At 41.3% G+C, this 21,034-nt stretch overlaps 1 protein-coding gene across 3 annotated transcripts; it reads left to right on the forward strand.

Annotated features, from left to right (window-relative positions):
- The first annotated feature begins 1,561 nt into the window (after nt 1–1,561).
- On the forward strand, nt 1,562–20,503 carry git2b (G protein-coupled receptor kinase interacting ArfGAP 2b). Of its 3 annotated transcripts, none has more exons than XM_066650828.1 (20): nt 1,562–1,813; nt 3,840–3,973; nt 4,291–4,403; nt 5,527–5,632; nt 5,775–5,861; nt 6,042–6,172; nt 7,312–7,406; nt 8,060–8,105; nt 8,302–8,350; nt 8,461–8,533; nt 9,711–9,808; nt 9,916–10,027; nt 10,136–10,278; nt 10,597–10,749; nt 11,142–11,354; nt 12,119–12,208; nt 12,759–12,841; nt 13,933–14,124; nt 16,954–17,017; nt 18,121–20,503. In XM_066650828.1, exons 1-20 carry the CDS (start codon nt 1,762–1,764, stop codon nt 18,337–18,339), a joined length of 2,253 nt encoding a protein of 750 aa, XP_066506925.1. In that variant the 5' UTR covers nt 1,562–1,761; the 3' UTR covers nt 18,340–20,503. The 3 variants fall into 3 exon arrangements, with proteins under 3 accessions (XP_066506925.1, XP_066506924.1, XP_066506926.1); XM_066650827.1 differs by having other exon boundaries at nt 8,299–8,350; nt 18,121–20,502; XM_066650829.1 differs by lacking the exon at nt 12,119–12,208 and having other exon boundaries at nt 8,299–8,350; nt 18,121–20,500.
- The last annotated feature ends 531 nt before the right edge of the window (nt 20,504–21,034 follow it).

The raw sequence follows: 21,034 nt of genomic DNA on the forward strand, positions 1-21,034 counted from the left end.
CTGTGATGGGATCACCACAGTGGTGTTATACAGTTTGCTTTGCCATTGGTTTACTCCATGTTCAGGGAAAAAAATGCAACATTTATTAGCATTACAGGGGAAAACAATAACATATATGTCACAAATATGTAAAATGAACACAACACACCAGAACACACCAGAACATCTCAGTTTTACCCACTGCGGCAATTTTGTGCCTCCAGTCTCTGATAATGACACAAATTTCTAATTGACTTCATATGAAACTTATTATGACATTCATTATAGTAGTATAGTATACTACTTTAACAACTTTAGCTGTTCATACTGTTGCTTATCCGTGTCAAAGTATTTTAACTACATAGCTAGTCCTCTGTCAGTTTAATGCAGAGCATCGTTAGCTTGCATGTAGCTACAGACATTTTAGCTTTGAATTTACATCTTACTAATCTGATCTCTCAGAAAATTGTATATGAGAACAATTGTATCTGGTTTGAAAGATTTAGATGTTCAGGTTTTGAAAACACTGCCCATTTAACCCACAGAGAAATCCGTTTTAATATTTTTTAGTATGCTTATGACTGAATCACTACACGACTAGCAAACAGTTAGCATTTTGTCTTAGATCACGTTCAGCTATACAGAGAGTTACTGACCAATCACAGCGCAGGAGGCGGGGCTTGTAGGAACAAAATAACACCGCTCCGACACCTCCCCATTCAGGAGGGATGTTCGATTCCTGACATGTCAGTGTCGACTCATATTCTGATTCCAACTGATCTGAATCGAGGGAGTCGACTCTAAGAATAAATTCTAAGTTTTAGTTATATTTAAACGTAGATGTGAAATATGTAAAATTAACACTAAATTAACGCATCTAAAAACAGTGCCTGACTGAAATGTACTTGATTAAAAATTTTATTTTTGTATCAATTGATTTTGAATTGAATTTGTATTAGTATTGCTATTAATAGCAATCATTTTAGATATTCCTTAGTTATTCCTTAGATATTCCTTACTTTTAAAATTACAAATTTAAAGTAAGGGTGCCATGGTGGCGCAGCAGGTAGCGTCACTGTCACACAGCTGCAGGGACCTGGGGTTGTGGGTTCAAGTGCCACTCCAAGTGACTGTCTGTGAGGGGCTGGGTGTGTGTCCCCGGTGTCCGCGTGGGTTTCCTCCCGGTGCTCTGGTTCCCTTCTGGTGCTCGGGTTCCCTCCCGTGGTCCAAAAACCCACGTAGATAGATTGGCTACTTATAGTGTCCATAGGTGTTAGTGAGTGTGTGAGTGTTTGTCACCCTGTGAAGGACTGGCGCCCTCTCTGGGGTGTGTTTCTGCCTTTCGCTCAATGATTCCGGGTAGGCTCCGTACCCACCGCGACCCTGAACTGGATAAGGGTTACAGACAATGAATGAATGAATATAAAGTAGATGTGATTTAAACCAGACATGAGTGTAAGTTGATGGAAGTGGGTAAATTACTGACTGTAATGGACAGTTAATAACATGCTCAGAGAGGATTTACATTCCTGACCTGCTGGAATCGACTCTATTTCTAAACCAGCGGAATCGAGGATTCGAATCTTTTGTGAATCCATCCTACATCCCCGCTGTCGGGGAAGTTGAAAAAAAAAGGCTCAACAAGGGCGAGATTGTACTCAGTCTGGTTACTTGGCACAGCGCGGTACAGTTAATCAATAGTTATTCTGCTGTCTCAGATGTATTCCGTCTCATGAGCGTGAGAGAAAGAACCATTTTCCGAGGACTTTTTTGCAGTAAAGGATGTCAATGAGGCCTCGAAACAGGGAAATCTGCGCTGACTGCAGCGCCCTCGGTAAGAAGCAATCAAAACTAGCAAGCGTCTTATTCTAATTATAATTTCCACCTTAAATTGTGCAGTTTTACGTTATGGCGCCTCGGGGTCCAGTGGCTATCTTACAGCGTTATTTAAGGTGGAACGGAATTGAGAGTCGTCTTCAGCGTTCAGATTTGTGGTTGGCTCGCTAACAAACATAGTCTCTTATACATTGAACGGAAATAGTTTTAAATGATATAGACACATCTAATTCCGTTCTGTTTGATTGAAGAATGTTTTACACGAGCTTGTTGCGTCCATTTTCAGTTTGCCCGTTTATTTTTCCTAGTGGCTCAGATGCTAGCTCGCTATAGCACTAGCTCGGTGCCCACAAGTGGGGGAAAAAATAACGATACAGTTAAAATACTTTAATGAAGACAGTTTTGTAGCTGAGCTTTTGAGAAACGCAACATTTTAGCTACCCTGCGGGGTTCTTTTAAAAAGCCTGTCGTGTTTTGTCACTCAATTTGTCAAATTAAATCACAGCTTTTTACAAAACAATTGAAAGGGGCACTTTGGCCAAAATATAAATAAAAAAATGAACATGACTGCATTTGTTTACGTAAACGTTTAAATAGCAGTGTTCAAATATCTTGAAGCTGGGAGGAGGTTAGGAAAAAGAAATACAGTTTTGGGATTCAGACTGTATATGAAGGCTGTATTTACCAGTAGCTATCACTAGCTAACTCAGTAAAGCTTATGTTGCTGATAGAAATACTCTTTAACATTTGTATTTATTTGTTTCTTCATCAGTGGCTATGGTGGTCGAAATTGTTGTGTTTTAATACACTGATAATTACAGTGTAAATGGGAATACTGTGTATTTAATAAGAAACAGCAGTAAATTAAAGTCCAGAATACCCCTTTAACCATGGTGTAGTTTATATTTGCGATAGCCTACATACAGATGCTCAGAGAGAAAGAACAGAGATGTTTTATTCTCTTTTTTTTGTTGTAGTAGACATTTCTCATGAAGTGAAGCCTGACCTTTTCTGTATTTTGTTAGAAACCATGAGGCTACTAATAAAGAACCATATCAGAGACAGTTAAAATACATGGTTTACATATGACATTTTTAAAATTAAATGTTGAATCCTGAAGCAAGAGAAAAGCATTTACTAATAAAGTTCAGCCAAACCACTCGGTTTTTATTTAGTACTGGAGCAAATTTAATCTGAAAGCATAGTCTCCTCTGCATCATACCCATCATGATTAGAAATCGCAAAGGAAACCCACAAGACAGAGTGCAGTACGGTCATTACCCATGAGTCTCTGGCTTGATGGACATTGTTAGGCTGGTAGCCCATCATAATTAACTATGAATTATATTAAAAAAAAAAAAAAGACGCTCTGAGAATGACAGAGTATCACAGGCAAAAGTATCTTTTTTTGTTAGAATACACAGAGTTTTTTTCTTTTGCTTTCTTATGAAACATTGTTGTGGTCAGGTCTCTGAAAAGTATTCATCCTGAAACTAGAGGGGTTTGTAATGGTGACTCAACATTGCCAATTCCTGATAAGACCAGGCTTGACCAGTGTTTAGGAAGCTGGAGTGACTGCCTAGTTTCAATGCACTATACGTCCAAAAACAGACAACAGAATCCTGCATTTAGTCAGAAATCAAGAGGATTAAGAGGTTATTTGTATCATTTTTCTGCAGTAACAGCGGTTTCTCTTCCAGGAAGTTTTGCTCAAAGATATTAGACATTTTTTTGTAAAATATGATGGCATTCAGCCATGGTTATTTTAAGTACTGATGGTGAGTGATTCATTTGTATCACAAACCCCAGTCTAGACCATCCCAGATGAACAAAGTTCCAGTGCCCATGCTTGGCAGTACTCTATTTAGAGCACCCGTTCTAATGTAAATGATTTTCTGTGGAGATTATGCAAAGTGTGTGTGCAGTTGAGTTAGAGCAGCAACTAAAAAAACAAAAAAAAACAAAAAAAAAACACCTGATCACACACATATTTTTTCACGTATTTATTTTTGCCTGTTTTGCAGAGCCTCGTTGGGCCTCGATCAACAGGGGAGTCCTTATATGCGATGAGTGCTGTAGCATCCACAGGGGCTTGGGACGCCACAGCTCTCAGGTCCGTCACCTGACCCACACGGCCTGGCCTCCGTCCCAGCTACAGGTAAAGAGCAAGCATATGTGGAATATGTTTTTAGGCTCAGCCTAGTGCTGCACTGTGGATGGCAACTTTGAGGAAATGAGGTATTGTTTCACAGTTCCCCAGACATAAATAGAGCGAAGCAAAGTAGGGGCTATTGTGGTTTCTTCCTTTTCCTTCTGTGTTTTTCTTTATAACACGACTTTAAATATCTGTTTGTACTTTAAGGAAGGCTGAGTATTAAAACAAAATGTTGGCACTTGTTCATAAAGTTAAACTAACCACAATGCTTCATGTGATTCTCAGGCTCTCATGTTCCTGTAATTTGTGTTCATTCACAGATGGTTCAGACTTTATACAACAATGGAGCAAATTCAATCTGGGAGCATAGTCTTCTTGACCCTTCATCCATCATGAGTGGAAAACGCAAAGCAAACCCACAGGACAGAGTGCAGTGAGTGAACACCCACTTAGCTCCTTGTTGTTTAACCTTCTCTTTGTTACAAATAGCCACATACGTATTCTAAAGTAGCGTGAGCAGTAATTTGTTGGTGTGATATCGAGCTTGTTAACCTTGTGGCATAATTTGTGATAACTGAAAATGATATTTAATATTACATGTAAAATTATACTATACTGCATGATTATGTTATTAAGATGTAGGTGAAGTCATACAGAGTGGTCTGATTTCATGAAAAGCACTGTAACAGATGTTTATATAATTATAATTTTCATCCATATCATTATAAAATGCTCTGTTCTAGAGAAACGTTCTGAGTTAGAATTGTTGCCTTAAAGCCTTATATGAAAATTAATGTAAATTACAAAGGTATTTTTTTATTATAGATTTGTGACAATGTTTTTCAAGTACAGGGGTTAGACAATGAAACTGAAACACCTGTCATTGTAGTGTGGGAAGTGTCATGGCTAAACTGGAGCAGCCTGGTGGCCAATCTTCATTAACTGTACACTGCTCCAGTAAGACCATGTGCATCCAATGGTTCAAACACTGTCCTGAAGGCGGTGCCGTGTATCAGGACGACAGTGCACCAATACACACAGCAAGACTGGTGAAAGACTGGTTTGATGAACATGAAAGTGAAGTTGAACATCTCCCATGGCCTGCACAGTCACCAGATCTAAATATTATTGAGACACTTTGGGGTGTTGTGGAGGAGCGAGTCAGGAAACGTTTTCCTCCACCAGCATCACGAAGTGACCTGGCCACTATCCTGCAAGAAGAATGGCTTCAAATCCCTCTGACCACTGTGCAGGACTTGTGTATGTCATTCCCAAGACGAACTGACGCTGTATTGGCCGCAAAAGGAGGCCCTACACCACACTAATAAATTACTGTGGTCTAAAACCAGGTGTTTCACTTTCATTGTCCTTTCAGATTTCTCACAGTAATAAATACGATTATCACCATTTCATATAAAACTCAGAAGAGACATGAAGGTTCCCTAATCTTTTTGAAATGTAGATATAATAAATATGTTGAGATCTTTTTTTTTATAGCAGCTTTCAGCAGTTGAATTATGCCGACGTTTTGCCTTTAACATGAACTTCTTTTTTAGTCCTAATAAAACAGAGTTTATAAAGGCCAAATACCAAATGTTGGCGTTTGTCCATCGAATGCCTTGTCGAGAGGATGACAGTGTGACTGCAAAGGACCTGAGCAAGGTAAGAAATTGAGTTGTTTGCAATTAGTTGTCATTTGGTGGACACCTGTCCTTTTTCTATAGTAATATATTAATAGAGAAATCTGTATTAAATCTGAAAGTGTATGCAAATCTTTTATATTTATTTATTTGACTGTTTTTAGCAACTCCACTCGAGTGTACGGACCGGTAATCTGGAGACGTGTTTGAGGTTGCTGTCTTTGGGAGCGCAGGCTAATTTTTTCCATCCAGTAAGTTACAACTATATAGGAAGTCAGTGTTTTATGACAGGATAGGTGTTGACGTTCTGTTGTTTAACACAGCTGTGGTTGATTTGTTTCCTGTTTGTATATGATGTGCTGTTACCTTCATAGTCAGAGAGGTGATTGTAATTATTCTGGGACAAATACATAAAACATTCATTTCTGTAGGAGAAAGGGAACACTCCATTACATGTGGCAGCTAAAGCTGGTCAGCTGCTACAGGCGGAGCTCCTTACAGTGTACGGTGCTGACCCCGGTGCTCCAGACAGCAGTGGAAACACACCTATTGATTACGCAAGGTAACGCTGACTTACAACTGTTTTGTGAAATTGTGTTTTGAATGATTTGAGGCCTATGAGTGAGAACCAGTTTTTACGGCACATTCAGCTAAAATTCAGCCTCATAAGTTTAAAGAATTCACATTTTGTGTCTTGTCTTTTATGTTCTTTTACTACTACACCAAGCGTGAATTACACAAATATGTTCAAAAATCATAACAGCTGTCATAGCTGCTGGTGTAATTTAAGTTTCCTAGCAGCATCTGACCTCTGGATTCATTAGTCAGCTTGTCTAAAGTGGGGCTTTCATAGTTTTCAACCAGCGAATATGCGAATATGCTAGTGGCTGCTTTGATGCTGCAGTTCCCATGTTTACCACAAATCTAGCAGTGACTTCTTTATTTTTTTTGGCCCAAGTTTTTCTTTTAAAAACTGCTTAGGGCTGATAGCAGCACAAATCATTGAAAAATTTAGGTGCAGCAGGTTAGTGTCGCAGTCACACAGCTCCAAGGACCTGGAGGTTATGGGTTCGATTCCCCCTTCCTGGTGACTGTCTGTGAGGAGTGTGGTGTGTTCTCCCTGTGTCTGTGTGGGTTTCCTCCGGGTGACTGTCTGTGAGGAGTGTGGTGTGTTCTCCCTGTGTCTGCGTGGGTTTCCTCCGGGTGACTGTCTGTGAGGAGTGTGTTGTGTTCTTCCTGTGTCTGCGTGGGTTTCCTCCGGGTGACTGTCTGTGAGGAGTGTGGTGTGTTCTCCCTGTGTCTGCGTGGGTTTCCTCCGGGTGACTGTCTGTGAGGAGTGTGGTGTGTTCTCCCTGTGTCTGCGTGGGTTTCCACCGGGTGCTCCGGTTTCCTCCCACAGTCCAAAAACATGTGTTGGTAGGTGGATTGGCGACTCAAAAGTGTCCGTGTCCGTGTGTGTCCGTGTGTCCGTGTGTGTGTGTGTGTGTGTTGCCCTGTGAAGGACTGGCGCCCCCTCCAGGGTGTATTCCCACCTTGTGCCCAATGATTCCAGACAGTCTCTGGACCCACCGTGACCCTGAACTGGATAAGGGTTACAGATAATGAGTGAATGAATGAATGTAGGGATGAAAATGAAAAATAGTGGGGGAGATGATGTAAATTATAAAACCAAAGTGTGACTATCTTAATTTCACTCTGTAGACAAGCAGGGCACCAGGAGCTGGCCGACAGACTGGTGGAGATTCAGTTTGAACTGACAGACAGACTAGCGTTCTACTTGTGTGGGAGAAGGCCAGGTAAGTAAGCACTGGATTAAACAGTAGCAAGAGGAAGGGTTTTTTCACCAATAATTGTATAGGTATTTGCTTGTGAGAACTGTGAATGACCTTATATCACTGCTTAGATTTTGCTTTAATTGCATCAAATTTGCTTTCAATAACAAAAGATTCTCCCACCAAAAAGTAGTAGCATTTCTTACATATAATTCAGACTTTCAAGTGTTAGCTTTGCCCCAGAAAAAATGGTTATATTTAATATACTTTTCACCACTAGGTTTCTTGTTTGTTCGTGGTATTCTCCCAAACCAGAACCTGCTGTCTACTTTGGTAGATAATGAAAAACATATAAGCATGGTATCTAGTTACATCCTGACAAATGAGTATGGTTGTCTCATTTCCTGTGTTAGCGATGGCCTCACACTTGTTACTGATTCAGATGCTCTGAATCATACTGCACCATCTGAAAATAAACATTTCAAAGTGTCTTAAAGGGTGTGGGAGGGCAAGCAGCATGAACAATACGACTATCTTTCGCAAGACTGGAGAGTTCAGTTTATTAGGGCTGTGGGTTTAAACAAATGAAAAGTGAAAAAGTAAAGTGCTCAAGTGAAATTCACAAAATCATATCACTGTTTGTGAACAATAATCACATTTAATCACATTTATTTCAGATCATAAAAATGGACAACACTTTATCATTCCTCAGATAGCAGACAGGTAAGATTCACGCTCTTATTTATCAGTATGTTTAAGGGAAAATACACACGGTGTAATTTTGGTTTGATTCTCTCCTTGCTCACATTAAATGGATAAGAAATGTGTAAGTATAACTGATAGTGTGTATGTTTTAGTGTTTTATAATAATATCCCTTTGATATGATTGTAAGTTTTTACCTGTGGTCTGATACAGCAGTCTGGATTTGTCTGAGCTGGCTAAAGCTGCCAAGAAAAAACTGCAATCAGTAAGACGTTTTTAATTATCTTTATTTATTTTTTAATCAATATTAATTGGACTCATTAAGCCTTTAATACTTTTCTGATGCCTAACAAAAGAGCATGTGCTTGGTTGCAGCTCAGCAATCATCAGTTTGAAGAGCTGGCCATGGATGTTTACGATGAAGTCGACCGAAGAGAGACAGATGCCGGTTTGTATAAAGTCTTTCTGGTTGTTGTCATTGCACTGCATTTGAAATTCTTTAAATAATTGTGCGCTCTCATGCCAGAAAAAAAATTAAAACATATGTCGGGGTTAGTCCTTAACTCAAGCTCAGTCAAACTCTCTGCTGCCTCCTAAAGGTGTGTTATAGTATTTGTCAGAAAACTGTATATCCACTGTTTTTTAGACTCCCCTTGTATATTATAATTCAGATGGAACTAACTGTAGTGGACAGAGCTGTTCAGTTTGGGCGCACATCATGTACAATCTCCACAGAAAAAAAGAAATTAAATGGGATACACTGGAACAGCTGGACATGAGATTTAAATCATCGTGCCCAATACAGTGGAACCTCTACCTACGAACTTGATCCGTTCTGTGACTCGGTTCGTAAGTGGAAAAGTTCGTTTCTAGAGTCAATTTTTCTCATTTAAAATAATGGAAAAGCAATTAATGTGTTCCAGCCCCCACCCCGAAAGTCACCCTTTTTGCACTGATATATGTTTACAACACTCTCATATTATTAAAAAAATACATGGAGCGTTACTAAAAATAAAAGAGAAATACAGTGGTAACAGAAATAAAAAAGAAATAAAGTTGTAAGTGGTTACACATCGCTACCTTGAAGATGTGACGACTGGCTGGAGGAGTAACACAGGCACTGGCTGTATGACGGGAGGTGGGGGTGGGTGGAATAACGGAGAGTAGGCGGGTGAATGTGGGGAGACGAAGTGTAGACACGGCTTAACTTAGCATGAATTTCCATGTCTGCTATTTACACTAATGCTAAATTGCTAAAGCTACAATTTGCTAATAATTTGCTAAAAAAAGCTCACTCCAGTCTGGGCGCTGGGAGACTCGCCTATTGGGGTCAGTGGTCATTTCCAGCCGCCGGCTCGGCAAAGGCTCTGGTTTGTTTCTAGAGTCATGGTTCATTGGTGGAGGCAAAAAATATTCAAATGTCTGGTTCGTATCTTGGAAAGTCCGTTAGTATAGGCGTTCGTTAGTAGAGGTTCCACTGTATTAGCCTCTGATTTAGGGACATAAAGCCACCAGCATTCAGTTGTTATGGACCTAAGATATAATTCAGAGGCCTAATCTTTAAAAGTGCAAATTAATCAAGTGAAATGTTGCAATACTTTGTTTCATCTAATTTGTGTTTACAGTCTGGCTCGCGACTCAGAATCACAGCACTCTGGTGACTGAAACCACAGTGGTTCCCTTTCTCCCGGTTAACCCTGAATACTCATCCACCAGAAACCAGGTACAAACGAGCAGCACATCCTTCTCACTCTCTTGTACCTTGTCATAGGTTATATATCATATGATGTTGCTAAACCTTCCATTGTGTTTTTGGCTTGTGTAACGCAGGGCAGACAGAAGTTGGCGAGGTTCAATGCCCACGAGTTTGCTACGCTTGTTATTGACATTTTAACTGATGCCAAGCGTCGTCAGCAAGGGAGTACCCCTGACAACATCAAAGGTAGGGAGCTCTTCTTTTTAGCTTATCAATACATTATAGCAGCGTATATTGATAACCTCTCATTATGAACCGTTTGACATCTTATTTTTTTATCACTTCTTTTCTCAGATAATGTAGAGCTGATTCTAAAAGATATTGGGAGCCGCCATGGGAGTGAGAGTCAGGAGCTGGATCAGCCTGACTACGACAGTGTAGCCTCAGATGAAGATACAGAACGGGAGCCAGCCTCGGGGAAAGATGAAAGGACCAAGGTACCAAACATAAGCAGTCGTGTGTGATTCCTTCTCATTTAAACTAATTATAAGGAACAGGCTTAGTGTAAAATGTTATTACTGTATATACAGGTATATGATAAGAGTGTCCGTAGGTCATTGATTTAGTAAATTAGGCCACTTTAGGCCTTTTAGAATGTCCTTGCAGAGAACATGAGCGACAGGGGGCGGGGCGGGGGGTGGCTGAATCAAAGAGCATGAATACGAAGCATTTGTTTTGGTCTGAGATGCTGGTGCAACATCTAGTGGCAGAACGTGTCATATACAGAACCTGTAACCCCTCTCACACCCTCCCAGAGCTCGGAGTCATCCGACCTGTCTGACGGACCAATCACGGTGCAGGAGTTTATGGAGGTGAAGAGCGCTCTGAACGCATCAGAAGCCAAGATCCAGCAGCTGCTCAAGGCCAACTGCCACCTGAGTGAGGAGCTCAGGATCATGCAGAGCAAGGTGCATACCTCATCTTTTTGATCTCTAGACTATTTTAACTATTCTATTGTAATCTGTACTTTGTTTGGGCTCTGTCAAGCAGAACACAATGCATGCTGGTTGCTAGGACCCTGTTGCCCCTTTGCTTACTTACCGTGGTTATCTGATCTGCATTGTTCAGCAGCCTCTCTCAGAATCTGATCCTGTTCCCATAGCTTTCCTGGTGCCTCTGTCAAGGCCTGTTTCTGATGAGCCGTCAGATAGTGTCCCCATGGCGGGGTGCTTTTGTTACCAGCGTGTTTCATTTCCTTACAATATTTACTGTGCAAACTGTTTTCGTTTTAAGGAAGCAGGGTTAAAGAAATATATTTATATTTATGAAAACAATAAATGTTTGTTTGCTTCGTCTCCAGCTTAACTCCCTACAAAGTGAGAACACCTCTCTGAGATGGCAAGGGACCAATAGCATGTCTCACACGCAGGACCCCCAGCGCCGAGTGGCCTCTCGTGGAGGTCGGGCAATGTCCATGTACGAGACAGGCTCGGGCCTGAAGCATTACCACCACAGAGCAGATGGTACCCATGCTGACCCAGGTGGTCTCACCCTCCAGCCCCTTCCGTCCAATGTAAGTGCAGCACAAATGAGGACAGTGCTTGAATTCTGAGATTCCCACTTTTGCTTTGGGTGTGTTTACATTCTGTCAACAGTACTTTTAAGTATTTCATCCTGCATTTGAGGTTCAGTTAATCATCTGTCTTTGTCATATTCCTCTCATTGTGTAAAGCTTATTATACAAAGGAATACTTTGGCGGAAGAAGAGTTTCCCTTTAGGCCAAATGGAGACAAGCCAAGAGTTCTTCAGTTTTATTTTTTTTTTTTTTTAAAGTTTGCACTGGAGCTATGATGCTAAAGTAGCCAGCAAGATTATTTATATACTAATTATGTCTAATTATACATAGAATTGAATGCTGTCAGAACTAGCACTTCTAGTGTCCTAGCTACTCCTCCAGCGCCAGCCAGCTTTATTGATTTTAAAATAGAGAATTTTAATTCAGTTGAAACGTGAATACATGCCACATAATAGATAAAAGTTACATATGTCTGTCTTATTATAACTGAACTGAATCTGTTACCACATGCCTTGTGTTGAGTCTAGTGTGTGTTGAAGGTATTCACCATGCTGTTTTACGTCGCATAGGCTTGTATTACTTGTGAGCTACGTTAGCCTCAAAACTCCAGAGGAAAGCTTAATAACCAAACTCCGAACTTGGCTCATTAGACTGCATTTGGGCTAAGGGAATGATTGTGTAGATCATATTTTTTTTGCCAAACTGTTCCTTTAAGATACTCCCTGCCTTTTTACATAAACTGGATTTGAACCCTTTCTAGATTGGGAAGGGTCCTTCCGTGGCCGCCTCCTCCTCCCTCCCCACCTTCCCTTCCTCCCTGTCCTGGTCCTGGGATGAGCGAACCCAAAGGGTGAAGTACTCGCTCACTGAACAGGCCATCCGCTTTACGGAGTGCCTGGCTTCCCCTCTCCTCCCCTTCCCCAGCCCACCTCCACCCACTGCTTTATGTCCCCTCCAGCTGCATATCTGCATGCATCTTATATCTACACCTAGTTCGTAAAAGTCTCTTTGTAGGAGACACTGGCCTGCTTACTAATTTCACTGAAATGACAAGGCACACTGGCTGAAAAGCCTCGCTCACCATCACACACCTGATGTATGTCCCCATCTCTAGCTCATGCATGTGTTTCCAAAATGTCTCTCCCTCTCTGTAGCAGTCTGTTTTCCTAGAGTTAATTATCACATCTGTGTTATCACACTCTGTTGTGCACCTGAAGCATGAGGAATGCCTCTGTGCTGCAGCATGGCCCTGAGCACCCTGCCTGGGCTGCTGTTACCATAAACATGTCTCTGTTAAGCAAGCCATGTTGAATTTCTCTGTAATTGGATAGTCTCTGTGATGGAAGGAGGCATTGGGTTTATGAGGAGGGCTCTCATCTCTCACTCTCTCTCTCTTGCAGGGCTCCAGGGTGGAGGGTCAAAGCGACGTGTCTGAGAGCGACTACGATAACACCCCCAACCACGCAGAGTTGAATGACTCTGGGTATGGATCCTCACGTTTCATTTGAAAGTCTGAAGCCCTGCTTGTTCTAGATTAGATTTACCTGGGGAAGTCATTTAAAGGTGCTTTTCCACTACTCGGTTCAGCTCAGCTTTGGCTATTTTTTTATTTTTATTTTTTTTTTTTAATTTTTTTTATTTTTATTTTTTTTTAATTTTTTTTTTTTTTTAATTTTCCTCCCCCCCACTAGGCCAATCTGGTACCTGTAATTGGAACCGGTGCTGTTTTTAGTCCATACTCGCATGCGGTTCCAAGCAAGCCGAGTAAGGACTTAACGTGACGTGTGAACCTTACAGAGTGCTGATTGGCCAGAGAGACTTGACAATCACCATGAAATGTAGACTTCCAGCACAAATCACCAATTTACAGTAGTGATCAAATTCACCTTCGGTTGGCCTGAAAAGCACGTTGAGCCGCACTGAGCCAAGCCAAGTTGAATAGGTACCCTGCAGTGGAAAAGCACACAACTGAAAGGATCCATAATTATATTTCAGTACTAATCCTCAGTGTCTGTTTATCTGCTTGTATGAGATGTAGTCATTTAAAGAGCAGTTGTCAAAACCAAAGGGCAGTTCTGTCAGTAATTCTAGTCTTGAACTGACCTCATGGCAACTCATTAACAAAACCTGCTAATAGACTTGTACTCGATTACCCTCTCCAAAAAAGCTTGCTTATTCCTTCTGTGTTTGCAATGTTACAAACTTTAAATCTAATACAAAACCCCAGGTCCAGTTTGTCTGTAAGCATTTGACTGTCAGAGACAATTGTGTTAGATTAAAGGTGGTAGTAAATCTGACTTTCACTGAGATCGTCCAGCTTTGAGGCATTATCTTTGACTGCCACAGGGACTAATTCAGGCTTCCAACTCCAGTCCTGCTCTGCAGGTTTTAGTGATTCTCTAACACAGTGTGTTTAGCTCAGCAATTGGGTTGATAATTTAAATTAGCTAAGATATATATTCATACAGTTACTCAGAGCAAACAAAGCACCAAAATGAGTATTGAAGTGGTAGAATAAGACCAGAAACCACTGGATTAATGTACCTCAACACAGTTTTTTTTTTCATATACCAGGCCTGGGTCAGTGGGTGGCCCCAAGACAGCAGCTTGGTTGGGAGAGGGGGCGTTGCCAGAGTCAGCCGACTCTGATGAATGTGAGCCAGACCCAACACTGCCCTCCACAGAAGACGTCATCAGCAAAACAGAGCAAATCACCAAGAACATCCAGGAGTTGCTGCGGGCTGCACAGGAGAACAAACCAGAGAGGTGAATATGTGCTGATAAATAATGCATTGATATTACTTGATTCAGATACGCGTATTGTTTCTTATGAACAAAGTTTTACATTAAAATGTTATTGACAAATCTTAAGAAATCATAAAACGATCGTAATGTGGAGCTTAATTTGAATTGTGAATGAAGTCCATTCTATCCATGGCTTTAATCAGTACACACAGGCTTTAATCAGTACACACAGTACACACAAACATTTTTACACTAGAAACATTTCTGTGAGGATCTGACTGGGTTCAGCCAGAAGAACGGGATTAGTTCTGGATCCTAAAAAGCCACTCCTGCTCATCCCAGACCAGCTAATGTCCCGTTTCCTAGAACATTCCTGCCACATCTATATTAATGCCTTTATTTATTATTTAATACCCTATGGGACGAATATATAACACCCATGTCCTGACATTTTTATCTGAACAAACATGTATATATTTTTTATTCTTTTGAGGCCGCTCCCAGCTCAGCTTTGGTTGTTTCTGTGGCCTGCTGCTCAGCGCTGGGCATGCTGAGAGAGACCCCTGTCTGCAGGAAGCCGTCTCCTGGTACTGCGCCTCGGGGACAGTGGTTCATTTGTCAGAGTGCTCAGTGGTGGGATTTTGTAGAATGCAGCTGGCATTCAGAGCAGCATACCCCCCATGATTACAACAATCAGCTGTTTCCTTTGTAGAAAATGCTGCACATGTCTTGACAAATTATAGTCATTTTATTTACAAAAGTCAGGCTTTTTTTCATTTTAACCACTGTTAGGTTTTGTCACAAAATGGCTTTCATTGACATTGAGATTGTTGGTTTCCTTTTGCTGTCCTTCTATTATTGTGGGGAATGGCATTCAGCTACAAGAGCATTAGTGAGGTGAGGTACGGATGATGTGCTCTGAATGACAAACACCACTCCAGTTCACTAGGAATTGGGTGGTGCTACATGACTCCAGAGTGTACTCCGTTCCACTGACCATTGCTAGAGGCCTGTAAACCCCTCCAGCTAGCCCTAAAGATGGGGCATGGTGACCTTGAGGTCATATTCAGTTACTCTAGTTAGCTCCTTTAATGGAGATGGTGTAAGCTGTGTATATACAGTGGAACTTCTTTTTACAAAATGGGTTTTGAAGGTAGCTGAATTCACTAAATTTAAGGGTTGTCTACAAATATTTGGACATCTTAGCTGTCTGCTTCCTGCTCATGTGATCTCTCTCTCTCTCTCTCTCTCTCTCTCTCTGTGTGTGTGTGTGTGTGTTGTTTTTGCCCTTTTCATTGCCATATCCATGAAAATAAAGCACTGCTGGAGAGTTTTAATTCACGAGATGCATTTTGCCAGGAGGGAACTGTTTGGTATCGTACTGACACAAGCTGAGATTTAATCAGAAATTATGATGCAAGGCAGTTATTGTTATTATTTCATGAGGAACTGATACCAAAGAGTAACTTAACTTGTCTTTGGTTAATAACAAGAACCAAAGAATAGTGCAGACTTTGAAAAGCTGTTGATATCAAACTTGATATAAGTTGAATAATGGAAAATTGTATAATGAGTATATATTTATTTATTTATTTATTATATATTTATAAATATTACACAAGTAAAAAGGTAAGGTCACAGAAGAAAGGGAACATTATTCCTAAAGTTTAATGGAATTTATTGCAGATAATATGTATTCCGTGCGGCACGGTGGCGCAGCAGGTAGTGTCGCAGTCACACAGCTCCAGGGACCTAGAGGTTGTGGGTTTGATTCTCGCTCCGGGTGACTGTCTGTGAGGAGTGTGGTGTGTTCTCCCCGTGTCTGCGTGGGTTTCCTCCGGGTGACTGTCTGTGAGGAGTGTGGTGTGTTCTCCCTGTGTCTGCGTGGGTTTCCTCCGGGTGACTGTCTGTGAGGAGTGTGGTGTGTTCTCTCTGTGTCTGCGTGGGTTTCCTCCGGGTGACTGTCTGTGAGGAGTGTGGTGTGTTCTCTCTGTGTCTGCGTGGGTTTCCTCCGGGTGACTGTCTGTGAGGAGTGTGGTGTGTTCTCTCTGTGTCTGCGTGGGTTTCCTCCGGGTGACTGTCTGTGAGGAGTGTGGTGTGTTCTCCCCGTGTCTGCGTGGGTTTCCTCTGGGTGACTGTCTGTGAGGAGTGTGGTGTGTTCTCTCTGTGTCTGCATGGGTTTCCTCCGGGTGACTGTCTGTGAGGAGTGTGGTGTGTTCTCCTTGTGTCTGCGTGGGGTTTCCTCCGGGTGACTGTGTTTGAGGAGTGTGGTGTGTTCTCCGTGTGTCTGCGTGAGTTTCCTCCGGGTGCTCCGGTTTCCTCCCACAGTCCAAAAACACACGTTTGTAGGTGGATTGGTGACTCAAAATTGTCCTTAGGTGTGAGTGTGTGTGTGTTGTCCTGTGAAGGACTGGCGCCCCCACCAGGGTGTATTCCCGCCTTGCGCCCAATAATTCCAGGTAGGCTCTGGACCCACCGTGACCCTGAACTGGATAAGCGCTTACAGATAATTATTTAATTGTTTATTCCCAAACAAATTTGGCCCATTTTAACAATATTTAAAAGGCAACACACATTATTTTTATTTAAGGGAAAGGTTGTCTTATTGACATCATAGACTATGAAATACTGTACTGTCAAGTGGTTTGGAAGGGAATGAGTAGTAGATCAATATGAATAGGGTATATTTGTATCTACATGATCGTCTACACTTCAGTAATCTACGCTACGTTAGTTTGTCCAAGTGAAACTTTCCCACGGGAGAATGCTTTGCACCTCCATAATCTTTGGTATATATTTACATTTTCACTTGACAGCTGAATGACGTTATCTCTCTTGTCTGCCAATCAGCTTTGTTCCATGTGCCGAGAGAATTCATCAAGCTGTGACTGAAATGGCCACCCTTTTCCCCAAGGTAATCTTTTTGCAGTTGTCATGCATTTTTTTTTTTTTTATATTTATTCTGTAATTAATTCGGAATAAGGGTCAGTTGTCACAAAACAAACCCGGCTGTTTTCAGATCAGTTATAGTAGCTTAGAATATAAACACTCTTATACTGGATCAGCGATATACTGTAAAACATTAATACCTAGGCTTATTATTCAGCTGTAAGCTCGGGCCAAACTGAAAACTTTGTGGACGATAATGTTTAACATGTTCTCAGGCTAAAGTTATATAGCTAAACCACGTCTCGCCATTTTTTTATTTTGGTCAAGATTTCTAAGTACAGGAGGTCCTCGGGTTACGTCAGTCCAGAGTTACGATGTTTTGTGGTTACGACACATTTACTGTATAAAACCTTGTTTCCACTTAAGTGGTTTTGCGTCGTAAACGTCGTGTGTGGTGTGCGCGGCGGAAGAATACACGGTTACGCGGCTCGGGACCGAGGAGGATAGGTGTTAGGACAGGATAAGTGCTTACAGTATGTACGTATGTTCCGACTTACACCGAAAAACGGTTTACGACGCGACGTAGGAACGGATCAACATCGTAAGTCGAGGACCCCCTGTGTTGATCATTTTAATTGCCTAATTTTTAATAAAGAACGAAAGAAAATATGGAATTTCAGCGTTATTTGAGATGTAAGCACCTTATATTGTATTTAACCATCTTATTGCTGTCAAGGACATGTCTGTTGTGATACGTGCTGCTATTGATACATCTCCAAGGCCGATTTAAAAAGTATACATCATATGTTTTGTAATACACTATGGTGCTTTTGTCTAGTCTCATCAGTTCTGTTTAACTGTGTAATAGTTCAATCAAAGGGGTTCCATACTGTGCTCGCAGCCACAAAAAGTTTGAACCTTTCATTTGAAGTCTTTTTGAATTTTGCTTTTGCTTTTACTGATATAAACCTAAATCATCACCAGTAGGTGTTATCAGCAATTGATCTATCAAGAAGTGCCCCTTACTTGCACCTCCACCTTGCTCTGCCAGAGGTGGTGTGAATTTAATACACAGCTGATATGACATGGTTGTGATAAGCGATACTCTTTGTGTCTCCCCCTTCTCAGAGGCCAAGTTCAGAGATGGTGCGTGGGTCACTGTGCTTGCTGACCTCCAGCGCTAGCCGACTGCATGGCGAGTGTCACCGGGCCACGCCGGTAGACACCTTCCCTGCTGGCACGCAGCTGGTCACCCAGCAGGTCACTCAGCAGCTCATCCAGTGCGCCTACGACATCGCCAAGGCTGCCAAACAACTCGTCACGGTCACCACCAAAGAAAGCAACTGACCTGCCAGAGGCTTGGCCTGTATTTTCAGTGGACCCTAATGCTGGTGTTGGAGGACACATGCCCAGCATATTTTAGTGCAGTGGGCACCAGGCTTGACCCTGAAGACCCCCTCGTGATACTTAAGTGTAGGTCATTCTCCATAAGACACTACATACCTTCATAAGCCTTTTATGATTACTGACATAAACCTACATTGACTTATTCCTACAAGCCTCATAAATGTATGCTTTAGTGAATGTCAGTCTAGAAAAAGTTTACAACTGCTGTTTGTGGGTATTAGCCCTTATAGAGGTTTGTTTATGTTCAGCGTATTTTTATGAAAGGTTTATGTAGGTGTCACGAAGCCCTGTGACGGATGATGACCTTCTGTAAAGTGTTAGCTGACCTCCTCATCCAGCAAACTCTAGTTCTAACAACAATCTGTGACCTCTCGTCCAGCTAAACGTTTTAGAAGTCCTTGCTTTGCCAGATCTGATGCTTTGGTGTTAAGTGAAGGTACAGCAGGTTAGAACTAAACTCTGCATTAAAGTAGATCTCCAAGGGAATGTCGATGACCACTGCTTTAGTTTTTTCCGTGCTCTAACACTCCTGATCCAACTAATCAACTCAGGAAAGGCTTGTTTATTAGCTGAAAGGAGTGTGAAGTAGCAGGGAAACGGTAAAATATGTAGAGTAGGGGTAATCTAGGACCAGGGTTAGGGACCACTATCCTGTTCACTTCAACACAGTGGATTCAGCCATCATTAATATTTTTTACGGCATCAGTATTAAGTATGATAAAGTATTTTATGTTATTTTTTTATTTAAACAATTTCACAGTCCGATTTTGTTAACCAAATTTTAAATTATAATCCTCGGTATATAACCTAATGTTAGTGTTGACACACAACGGCATGTTCACATATATTTGAAGACTACGGGCAGTCAATCCACATGTAGCTCAGTCTGTACTGCCATTCACCGGTAACTCGAGTTTTGATTGGTGCAGTCTCTTACAGTAATAAAACTCTGCTGCAATCTGTTCAGTGGATATTTAGTCCTCTGGGACTTTCTGCATGTTACACCACTCTAATCCCTACCCTGTAACTTATAACAGATGTGTAGAGCGTCTTTTCATGTATGCTTTAGTCTATAAGCTATTATACCTCACTCATTTTATATATATATGTGTGTGTGTGTGTGTGTGTTTAAAAACATACACTCAACTGCTCTAACCTCCTGTTACCATGTCCCAGAGACTCAAACAATGTCTTAGATTCTGACGCATATTTGGGTTTAAATCAGACACAGAACCACATTTGTATTCTATTACTTTTCCTCTTCAAGAACTTTTTGTTAACAGTGGAAAGAAGCACCCCCAGTTATTGTTTATCATTGCGTTTATTTTGTACCTGTGCTTTGTGCAATTGTGAATAGAGATTCATCCAAAGGATGTGTTCTATTACTAATGTCTCTAACATCCACCAGCAGTTGCGCTTGTGATTTTTCTATGTGGTGCTATAAGTTTGTCCTTGTTTTATTATTATTATTATTATTAATATTATGATGATTATTATTATAGTACCTTGTATAATATACACTGATCAGACAAACTATTAAATGACCTCCTTGTTTGAACATTTTTTTTTATATATATTATTAGCTCCACTTACCGTACAGGAGCACCATGCACTTGTAGACATTACGGCAGAAAGAGAGCACCTCATCTGTTGCGGCAGAACATGTTCATCCTCTAGTCCTTCATCAGTGGACACTGGACGCTGCCCGGTGGGGGCGGGGTTATTACCAGTGAAAGGGGGCAAACAATATGCAACAGATGAACTATAAAGTGCACCTAAATGGAGCTGATATAAAGGACAGTGAGTGTAGGAACAAGGTGGTCATGTTTATGTTATGACTGATCAGTGTATAAATGCTGCTAGCTGTCTACTACATATGCAACTAATAAGGTGGTGTTGGCTAAATCCCATGCCTTTACTGTTACAAGTAGATATCTGTTCAATGGGCCATGTGGACCTCCTACAGGAACTAAAAGAAACGTTGGTTTTGCTTCTGTGAAAACCTTGCCATCGAATATAATAAACCAGAATTTATATTGTGTCATGCAAAAATCCACAGCTGACTTCCAGTGTATGCATGTTTGGGTGGTACTAAGAACTAGACCCATGGGGTCCCTGCAAGGTGTCCACATACAAGGATGCTTTTTTTATACATATAATTTAAGTCTGAAGACATTATTAGGTTTCTGTTTTAAAGTATTTTTGTGCATGAAAGGGTTAATTCATCTGCTTCAGAAACACTGCTGCTTCCTGAGCCAATGAGTGTGTGCATACAGTTCGTTTTTCATATACCAATGTCTGTTCTTAAATACTTGAGTAACAAAACAGAGTTGGTTTCCATCTTCATTCCGATTTCTGAGTGTCTCTATGGAGTTTAGCCAATGAGAGTATCACTGAGATCTGATTCTCCAGCTCATCCCAAAGGTATTGGATGTTGCTCCATGACTCCAGAGGATAAAGTTAACCTGCTTCATACCTCTCTGGCGGACGTTTGGCATTGGCATGGTTACCTTAGGCTTCGGAGCTTCTCTAGCGTTTCTATGGAGAGGACGCAAACAGCGCCCACCCACAGTGCGTGCACCTTGAAGGAGGAGTCTGCTATTGGCTTCAACAACAAGCACCTGGTAAGCACGCT

The sequence above is a fragment of the Hoplias malabaricus genome, chromosome 18, assembly GCF_029633855.1.
Source record: "Hoplias malabaricus isolate fHopMal1 chromosome 18, fHopMal1.hap1, whole genome shotgun sequence".
NCBI lineage: Eukaryota > Metazoa > Chordata > Actinopteri > Characiformes > Erythrinidae > Hoplias > Hoplias malabaricus.

What these genes read in the sequence shown, in the direction of transcription:
- git2b (XM_066650827.1), top strand. Translation starts at nt 1,762, where the DNA reads ATGTCAATGAGGCCTCGAAACAGGGAAATCTGCGCTGACTGCAGCGCC. An exon ending in AACCCACAGGACAGAGTGCA is followed by an intron (nt 4,404 to 5,526) that starts GTGAGTGAACAC and finishes CTTCTTTTTTAG; the next exon opens with TCCTAATAAAACAGAGTTTA. An exon ending in ACTCATCCACCAGAAACCAG is followed by an intron (nt 9,809 to 9,915) that starts GTACAAACGAGC and finishes TGTGTAACGCAG; the next exon opens with GGCAGACAGAAGTTGGCGAG.